The 10,196-nt window shown below is 34.5% G+C and overlaps 1 protein-coding gene across 2 annotated transcripts; it reads left to right on the top strand.

Moving 5' to 3' along the window:
- The first annotated feature begins 1,131 nt into the window (after positions 1–1,131).
- LOC122038535 (NAC domain-containing protein 74-like) lies at positions 1,132–8,220 on the top strand. 2 transcript variants are annotated; one of them, XM_042598330.1, is made up of 5 exons: positions 1,132–1,305; positions 2,772–2,945; positions 5,212–5,489; positions 6,704–6,901; positions 7,471–8,220. In XM_042598330.1, exons 2-5 carry the CDS (start codon positions 2,786–2,788, stop codon positions 8,011–8,013), a joined length of 1,179 nt encoding a protein of 392 aa, XP_042454264.1. In that variant the 5' UTR covers positions 1,132–1,305; positions 2,772–2,785; the 3' UTR covers positions 8,014–8,220. The 2 variants fall into 2 exon arrangements, with proteins under 2 accessions (XP_042454264.1, XP_042454265.1); XM_042598331.1 differs by lacking the exon at positions 1,132–1,305 and having other exon boundaries at positions 2,807–2,945; positions 5,300–5,489.
- Positions 8,221–10,196: the final 1,976 nt, after the last annotated feature.

Raw genomic sequence — 10,196 nt, forward strand, 5'->3', positions numbered from 1 at the left:
GTACATCCTCTAATCATCATCCTTGTCGAACAAGAAACGTGTCCGTCCGAATAAGAGACAACCCTCCAATAATAAGAAAGTTAAGAGAAGGGAGAGTGCTCAGTGCGGCATAGCCGAGCAGGTGTGTCCCGATCGAGCGCCCATCGCTCGGCCTACAACGGGACTCACTCGTATATCTCCTTGTACTATTTTGAAAGTTTGTGCCACTGACAACTGAGCATGTTCTACAGGTAAATCGTACAGTAAAAATTTTCAGACTGTTACATCAGAGATATACATGTTCTCTTAAGAAAATACGTTAAGGATACTTTTTGACTTATTTTTTCATATGACACTTAGAAAAATGTACATACATTTTAAAATACGTGCACATACACTACAGTGACACTTTAAAAAGAGTTTTTATCTACAAAAAGAAGTATGCATAATTTCATTATTCTACACGTTCTTTTGTCACAGTAATCTTGGTATTCTCTACATCATCAAAAATTAATTTGAACATCGGAGGGTCGATGTCAGGAATCCCTTCCTGACTTGGTACTAGCGTTTTTGTATTGTAAAAACACATAGAGTCTTCATCACGTCAAACTTCCAATCACATCCTCAACTTATCGTCTTCTCCTCTTTTACACATGAACATAATAGCAAAGAAAGTCAACTCTGACAGGTTCTAAAATTCAACAAAAGATTATACTTAAGATGGAACTTGTATCGCTGGTAAGGCCTTTGGTCACTCATACGCAATAAGATTCCAAGGATGGATCTTCTTTTTGTTAAGTAAAAATTTACTTCAAATATTAAAATCTTAAAATTTTGAATTCATATATCAATATCATTTTTAAAAATAATTTATCATGCTTTCAAAAATAAGTTTCGAAGGATGGAATATTAATATTTTTATATCAAAGAATTATGTTAATAAAAAATTAACTGTAAACAAAGTAATAAATTAATTTATGCCCATTCAAGATGTATTTTATAAAATGTATTTTTGATTTTACCACTCCCATTTAGAAAGAATGTATTTTTGATTTTTTTTGATAAAAAATAAAATTAAATTTAGTTACTTATGACAATAAAGTTAAAAATTACGCGGTTTTAACGCGCAAACAAGGCCCTTGGCAGTTGGCTCTTCCCCCTCATGCCTGTCGGTGTCGTCACTCCCGCGAGGACTTGACTTCGACGACGACTTCGTTATACGTAGAAAGGGGGACTCGGTAGCGAAACGATTGCGCCAGGGATTAACGACGCTACGGCCCGGATCGCTCTTCCTTCCAGGCAGGCGATCGAACTGGACGGAGAGAGGTCGGCCATGTTTTCTTCTCTTCTTTTGCTTTTTTTTTAGGTTGAGTTTTGTGATTAGGTTTGTTATTCCATACTTTTGATTCGTTCCGGCATAGAATCGGATAAGGTCATTTGTAGTCTTTGAAACTTAATTCCCCGATCGTCCTCCTTCTCCCTTTCCGAAAATTCAACCGCACCGCATCAGTGGGACGATTTTAATTTAGGGAAAAAGATCCGGTATATAACCTCAAGTTGCGGTAGATGCGATGTCCGGTCCTTGGACTCGTCTTTTGCACTATTTTCCTGTTTTAGGTTATTGTTTTTCCCCCTCCAGTATTACGGAGTAAGGGATAGTTGGGAATTGTCAACCTCTGCGACTTGAACTATGTTCTTCAGCTTGTCAAGTCAAGCTCAAGCATTTCAATTTAGTATTTGTTTCTTAGTATCCCACTACTTAGCTATAGCATGTACAAATATCAGGCCAGAGCTTTATTGGTCACCTCAGCTAACTTTTCTCCCAGGATACATTGTTTATGTACGGGATGTGCTAGCGTGTTCTGAGTGTACATTACGCACACAGGCTAGTTGGACATAAGAATTACCTTTTTTTTGCTGTTGTTTCTTTCTTCTATCTTATAGGCCATTGGATATACTTGAGATGAGGGATGTCATTATTCGTCTAACTTAAGAGAGTGTTTATATATTTACCATACTTAATATTCTAAGAAGGAATTGTATTTGGGATCTAGGTTGTAAATATCCATCTGAAATTGCTTTTGCTACATATTGGATTGTTAATGTCATGATAATTTTAGTTTATTGGGCTGAATGTTGACTTATACTGATGTGTTAAGAAAAGGGTAGAATTTTAAGAGTGGATGCCTGGAAAGACAGTAGCTTTTAGAGTTCACCTTGGAGAGCTTAATCCAAAAAAGAAAAAGACTGCTAAGTTTAGAAAGAAAAGACTTCCTAGTTTGACTGTGACATTGGTGTGATTAAATTTTGCACTAAAATTCAACTAAATAATAGTAAAATTGGCATTTTTATCAGTTAAAAAGAGTGTTCTAGTGAAAAGAATCATTGGTTTAAGCCAAAACTGATTACTTAAACACTTTCCAATTTGCTATGGTCTGGGAGGAGTTACCCCTTCCCAATCAGAACAAGTTTTTAGTTTAAACTTAGTGGTCACGCTACATGAAGTTGTACATTTCATTTTGCTAATGCATTGTTCTTCTAAAGAAAGCAGCTAAAACTTTTCATGGTTCTTGTTCCACTTATTTTCTGCTGCTGTTCCCACTTTCCAGAATAAAATGATGATTTAAATAGTAAGATAGTTTGATAGTTGAAATAGTAAATATAAACTGCAGTCTTTACATTGTTCATATGAACTATTTGCCTTCCATTTTGTTGTTATTATCCTGTCTACCTTTACATTTTGTGTTATTACTTGATCTCTAGTGTGATAATATTTGTATATTCTCATGCAGTTGAGTCATTTTGGATGGAAAAATTAAGTGTTTGTTTGCCACCTGGGTTTGGTTTTCACCCGACAGATGCTGAACTTATATCTCACTATTTGAAGTTGAAAATACTAGGGCACAACTTCGATGAGCTTATACCAGAGGTGGACATATATAAGCATGAGCCATGGGATCTACCTGGTAATTTTGCACCTGTAATTTTGTTATTCATCACATACTAATGTTTTTTGCAATGTACATGATAATGATATGAATTCTTTCTGACAATAACACACAACTCCTGGATCTGCAGGATTTTGAATTAAAATTTTATTTAATTTATAAACATGTATTAAGACTGCAAAATCCATTTCACGTCAACATTAATAATTCACACAAGATCATAATGGATTCTTAAAAACTATTCACCTGTTTGGCATTATTTTATTGCATTATTCTTAGCCACAGATTAAGATCTTGGACTATTTCAATGAACAATTAATATGTATCAGTCCCAGCCTAGTTAGTACATGAAACTTCATCTCCAAGATTGTATGAACTAAAACTTTATTTAATTTATAAACATGCCATAGGACTGCAAGATCTATTTTACATCAAAAAAATTAGAAATTAGAAATTAGAAATTCAACAACATAATAATGAATACTTACAAATTGTTTGACTGTTTGGCATTATCAAACACATTAATATTATCCCTTTCACTTCTCCTTTTGCTTTCTCATTCCTCTTCTCATCTATCCACCCAAATTAGACTCCTAAGTTGTTCACTTAATATGATCAAATAACATTCCAATAATGAAGTCTACTTGATTTAGCTCGAGTGTAGGCTTGCCAATTGGAATGGTTCTTTGGTTAAAGGAATCTCAATGTGGAGGATGAAGATGGATCAACAGCCCACTTCATATGTATTAGAAATAAGTCAGATGAAAAGGGAGTAGTTCATTCAGTTCGGATGAGGTGGTCGAGAACTTTAGATGGCATTTCCTTCATCAAAGTAGTTAAGATGAAAAGAAGAGGTGGGAATTCTTGATAAAGGGAAAAAGTGGACAGCTCTTGGTGATGGGAAGAAGTGGATAATTTCTAGTGAAGGGAAGATGTGATTAATTCATAGTAAAGGGTAGAGGTGGATAATTCCTGATAAAGTGAAAGAGGTGAATAATTCCTAGTAAAAAAGAAGAGGTGGAAAATCTGTAGCAAATGGAAGAGGTGTATAATTTTTGGTCAAGTTGAAGAAGTGTATAATTCTTGATAAAGGGAAGAGGAGTGAATTAGGTTTAGACTGGTTCTAAGCATTAATTCTCTGAATGGGAGTTGATGTTGGAGAAAATGGTGACTTGGGAGCATTATGATCAAACAACCGAGTGACAATTACTTCTCATCTTGGGATTCACCTATTTAGTCTCTCTGAAAGCTTGAAGCTATAGCTGATTGTCCCCTCTCAACTTTGTACTTGGCCCCCTTTTATAGGCCCCAAAGTGAGCACTCAACTATTGAGAGTGCATTTTGCCCTTCATGCTGTGGCATCTTATTGGCCCTTTGAGTTTAACCTTTGATACATGTCAGCTCCTATCGACTACTCCTTAAAATGCCAATAACTGACTACTCAGGATACTTGTCATCATTTCAATAGGTGTTTAATAAGTGGTTAATTGTGTCCACATTAGTTATTCCCCTATTATATTTAGTTTTATTAAGCGATATTTTTTCATCATCTCTCTTGCGTCATCCCCTAGTTAACTCTCTTCTTGCTACTTTATTGTTGTGTAAATAGTGGCATGGTATCTAGAAATCCTCATTTAATTTTCACCGATTCCTTCCTCAATTCTATCCATGGAATTGTTTTATGACTGTTTTAATGAGTCAAACTTGTGAACTTTTCCTTGTTTATGGTTAAGTCAACATTTAAGGAACAAACATTTTTATAATTCACATTTTCCCTTTAATTTATAGTAGGTTGGTGGACCTATGGCCTTTTACTCAGATGTATCCTTTATGACACTAGAAGTCATATACTCATCTTCATTCAACACAGTTGAGTTTACCCACATCAATCCTCTTTTATCTTATTTTTGGAGAAAGTTGTCTTTTTCATCCCAGATTGACGCAAGCGCAAGTTGACGTGCAGAACTAGGCTCGCATGGCGAAATCACAAAGACCAGATCTCATCTTCCTTTCCCTTGTCTTCTCTCCTTCATCTTTCCATCTTAGGTCTTTCTCCTCCTGATTTTTCTCTTTCTACTTATTATCTTTCATTCTTTCCTAACCTTGCAACTAGTGTACCGAATCAGTGCAAGTTACTTGTTCAATTGGTGGCTGAAATATCAAATTTTGTTGCTACTTAGCATGGCTATAGACAACTTTAGAGATAACTAAATCACATAGTGTCGTGTTTAATGAATATTATCTCCTTTTTTGTTTCTTATGTTATATTTTAATTTCCCTGCAGCAAAATGTCGTCTTCGCACCAGGGATAGCAAGTGGCATTTTTTTGCATTAATTGACAGAAAGTACCCTAACAGTTCTCGTACAAACAGGGCGACAGAAGAAGGTTATTGGAAATCCACAGGCAAAGACCGTGACGTGAAGTCCCAAAACCGAGTATTAGGCACCAAAAAAACGTTGGTCTTTCATGAAGGTCGGCCTCCATGTGGAAGACGCACTGATTGGATTATGCATGAATATCATATAGGCAAAAAAGAATATAAGGCTGCTCTCAACTCAAAGGTAAGTCTTTTGCTTTGAATGACGGACTCCATTTGAGTAAAACAATGTTTTCTATCTGAAATCTTCTAATTTAGGCATGTTTCAAGCCTTGCTAGTTTAGACTTGAATAATATGCTAGCATAATCTTATGCAGATTCTTCATAGGAGTGAAAAAAAGAACATAAGCATAAGCATAAGCAAATTTTCTTGTATAAGTTCTTTTCCTGTACATATTCTATCATATACCTTGTGCAATTCCTAATCTGTAGAAAGATTAAATTAAAACCACATAACTATGATGAAAAGCTAGGTCTACTATAGTTGCTCAAATATTGATTTTATGGCATCATGGATTATCATATTGGTTTGGAGGCCTAGATCAATATGTTGCTACCATTAATTTGGGTATAGGGTCTCAGCATTGTAGAACTGTTACATATAGTTTTACAATTCAACCATTTCATTACACTGGGTTGCGATATCTAACATTAAAGTATCTATATTGTAGCCACAATTAGACTACTTAGCCTTTTTATTTCAAATGATTATGAAGTATGAGTTAGTCTTCCTACCTTGACAAGGCATCATATGAGGGAAGATCTTGACAATCTGCATCCGAAATGAGGAGACTACTTGTACCTGTTGTCTGTTTACAACTTATCATGAAAAATTACCCTATTAAAAAAGTAGACTAATGCATATATTGGTATTGTTAATACTCACCTTCACACGTGGGTAGGTGAACTGGATTAGATTGGCCCAAGCCCAACATGTGGACTAACTCAACCTTATACCAACAGGATTTAACCTCAGGAATTCCTACTCTAGTTCGCTGATCATTTATACCAAAAGCTTAGCTTTTGATATTCATCCTCATCATCACCCAACATAGAGTATTTTAGATTCAACTACATTAATCTTATTCTACCATTGAATTCTGTGTGAGTGTATATTACTAACAAGACTCAAATCAATTAAATCACAATTTGTAGCATTAAATAAAGGTTTCTTTTGTCTTCCTTTACCCTCTTACACTTTCAATTCCGATCTATTCAAACTCATCTAATTAGAATATTCAGTTGCCTTTGAACACTTCCATACCAGCAGAACTTTATTTTCCTTATTTTATCATTTATTGGTTACACCTGATTGCTATTAGATAATTAACTATAGATACTAGTCTAGTATCTCCTATGATGTATTTTTGGATTGGTTAATATTTAATCTTTTTACAGGATATTTTTGTTCTTTGTCGTGTTACTAAGAGGAATGGTTGGGAATCTGAAGAAGGTAAAGTCGCCCAAAATGCTGAACCTGTGGTTTTCAAGGAATCGTCTAGTCACTCAACTGACATAGATGATATTGACGCATGGGTTGCAGAGCTCTTTGATCCCAACTTCAGTGGTCCTAGTGAACTAGAGCATGAGGCTGAGGTATAACTCAATCTCTTACAATTAGATATGTGTTTTACTGGGAATTAGCCTGGTGGTCTGTGAACCCTTCATCTTGAAAACATTCTTGGTTTCAAGTTTTTTGTCCTAGCAGTTCTTAGGTTCAGAAACGTAGTCTCACCATGGTCTCAAGAGTATTTAAGAATTTTGTCACTTATTAGTACAAGTCTACATAGGCATCAAATATTGATTTACAAGAATAAGAAATAAATAAAATAAGTTTGCAATTGTCCATTTTGAGTAGTCAGATGAGTTCATGTCAGTTCAATAGCCAACTCTACTTGGAACTGATATTTAATTTCCAGATTCAGTTTTTTTTTTTTCCTTAATGGTACTACTCTGTCAAAAAAGGTCACTATGAATTTCTCTTTCATCTCCTCGCATTTGCATATGTTGCAAAATTCTTTGCTGAATTGTTGGAGTTTCACCATTTTGCTAAGCCACTTCAATTAAATGACTCAATTCTGTCAGGCATCTGAAGTCGAAATGCACATACCCAAGTTATATAAATATATAGTCATGGTTGTATACTTATCTTGAGATTTTTGCAGGGAGATCTTACTTCTGTTCCAACAAAACAGGAGCCACTGGATACTTATCTTGACCCAAATTCTGAAGAAAACGTTGATTTCCTATTAGTAGATGACATCTTTGATATCCTCAGATCTGGCTGCTCTGATAACATAAACCTTGCTGACTCTAAAATTGGAACTGAGAATACTGTCAAACAGGACTCATCACTGCGTGGCGCTACTGCTTCTAACTCATGTGAGAGCCCCAGAATTCAGATTAGACCACGTAATGAAATGATTAGACAACGTAATGAAGACTACTCAGCTGGTGTTCCCTCTGATAGGATTAGGCTTCAGGTTAGCAAGATGCAATCAACGAACACTCAATCAGTCAATCTCACTGTCAAGTATAGCAACAAAGATTATCATCGTGATTTGAGCAGAAGCTATAATAAAGGTTTCGCTGGGCTAAACTGGTTTATCTTCGGTGCTTGCCTTGCTGGATCGATTGCTCTTATAATGTATTTTCTGTTCCCTGACGCTCGGTGGTTCCTCACTAGCTCCTCAAAGCCTCACTTATAGTTAACAGCAAAGTTTGGATTAACTATTTTGAGGGGTGATAGAGATATCTTCAGAATTTGTTCTAAAAGGACTAGTGTGCATTTACTGTTATTGTTTCATGTATAGGATTATAACTTTATCATAGGTGGTCTATCTTATGGCGACTCAGCATGGATCCAGATGTAAATTAGTCATCTTTAAAAAATAATTTTACAGTTTTTTATTTAAGAAATCTCGCGAAGAACATTTTTGCAGTAGCCATGAGGTAACGTTATATTTCCACCTGTCAGTTGTTCGGCATGTAAATCATAAAGACTTGAAAAAATTTTGATCTAAATGATTTCAACAAACGCAAACATCAGAATTTTTTTAAAATAAATAAATAAATTGACAATTTTTATTTATGAATTTATTTTACCAAACAACTATCGGGAAAATAATCTTTTATTTATTATAAAGAGTTGGCATAATTTCAATAAAAAAAATACAATTTATCAGCTCATTTGGTGAAACAACTTGATTAGAACGGTCAAACAAATCGACATATAGTTGGACAAGCTCATGACAGGCTGATCATTTGATAAGGTAGAGTGGATCGTGCTGGTCCGTCATCTTGATGGGTTAGAAAATCTCCAATTGAATGTAACTTAGGACAAGTTGGGGACTCGGTGGGCCAACCCACAAGCCCATCAAAAAATAAAAAAATATATATATATAATTAAAAAATTTAAGTTTGGAATACGGATTAAACGCATCAAATCCACATGTCTATTGAATTTTTCATTTTAATTTTAAGTTTGGGAGAAAAGTTATTTTTTCTCAACCCGTGAGTCAACCCAAATTTGTACTAGGCCGACCGATGCGAGTCACGAGCCAAGAGGGTTGGTTTATCTCAACCTGCCTTATAAATGGGTAAAATTTAAACTTAATCTATTTAAATTATTTGAGGAGATAGAATAATTTGCCTAGTCTAATCGAAATCGGCTCTCAATTTGAATAAGCGTAAGCTTTTTCAAAGCTTACAATAAAGAATTGCCTACTGACCGAAAAGGTAACCAGGGCAATAGTGTAGTAATAAGACACATTTTTTAAAAGAAGTTTTTGATATCTTAAGAGCGAATTCCAATTCCAGTAACTTAAGATATAAATTTTTCTTAATAGATAATTACGTAAGAATATTAGATTATTATCTAAGAATACTAGATTGATAGATCACCTATAACAAATACTTCTTAATTTATCTTAATAATTAATAAAAAATTTCATAAGATCAGACCAATTATTTTAAAATTAATCATCATAAATTGAATAGTTAACTAAATAAATAAAAAAATAGCACAATCTCTTAGGAAATAATCAAGTCTGCAAATCCACCTAATAGTATCATTCGAACGGTAGGAACATTTATTATTATTTTTAGTTAATACTAACTATCCAAATTACTTCTATTAATTTTGAGGTGATTAGTCCAACTCTACATAAATTTTCATGCGAAGGTTATGAAAACAAACAAGCTAAGATACTTCTTGTGGATCATTGCTTAAAAAAAACAACCGAAAGTATACCAAGGATTGTCAAATCAAGTGGGGAGGAAAAACTTAAGCCCTGAGATACGGTGCAATGACAATAGGCTCAAATGGTTTTGGGACTTACCTTAAACCATACTCTGCTGCTAATAATAATAATAATAATAAACACCCAAGGTTCACATCCCAATTAAAACGTAATATAGGTCTCTGAGACTTCACCATCAACTTTCAAAATTAGTTAAACCGAAAGCCCTAATACATGTATTATAAAAAATAATAATAATAAACAAAATACTGTCAAATCAAGTGGGGAGGATAACCCTTCCAAGTCTATGATTCAACAAGTATAAGGAAAATTGGATGATCGATATTCAACGCACCAGTGCCGTTGCGAAGAACAAAAATCTTTTATTCAAGTCAAGCATCGTCATAATTATATGGCGACTCTCATACATTATTCATGCAGCAATTTATAGGGACAATCCAAACAAATGTTAGTCTCGCTCTTTGGCTTTCTATAAAATATGCTAGTCAACATTGCATTGGTTCGATAAACTATCGCAAGGGAATTACTTCTGCAATTGTTTTATGATCATATAAGATGGCTCTTGCAGTAGCTTTAAGATCCCAACAAAAGACAGCCATCATATAGGATTAAAAAAAACCAAAATACTT

Source organism: Zingiber officinale, chromosome 1A, assembly GCF_018446385.1.
Source record: "Zingiber officinale cultivar Zhangliang chromosome 1A, Zo_v1.1, whole genome shotgun sequence".
Lineage (NCBI taxonomy): Eukaryota > Viridiplantae > Streptophyta > Magnoliopsida > Zingiberales > Zingiberaceae > Zingiber > Zingiber officinale.

Excerpts from the sequence above, each read along its gene's own strand:
- LOC122038535 (XM_042598330.1), top strand. The coding sequence starts at position 2,786 with ATGGAAAAATTAAGTGTTTGTTTGCCACCTGGGTTTGGTTTTCACCCG. Across the intron at positions 2,946-5,211 it reads TGAGCCATGGGATCTACCTG|CAAAATGTCGTCTTCGCACC; the intron begins GTAATTTTGCAC and ends ATTTCCCTGCAG. Across the intron at positions 6,902-7,470 it reads AACTAGAGCATGAGGCTGAG|GGAGATCTTACTTCTGTTCC; the intron begins GTATAACTCAAT and ends AGATTTTTGCAG.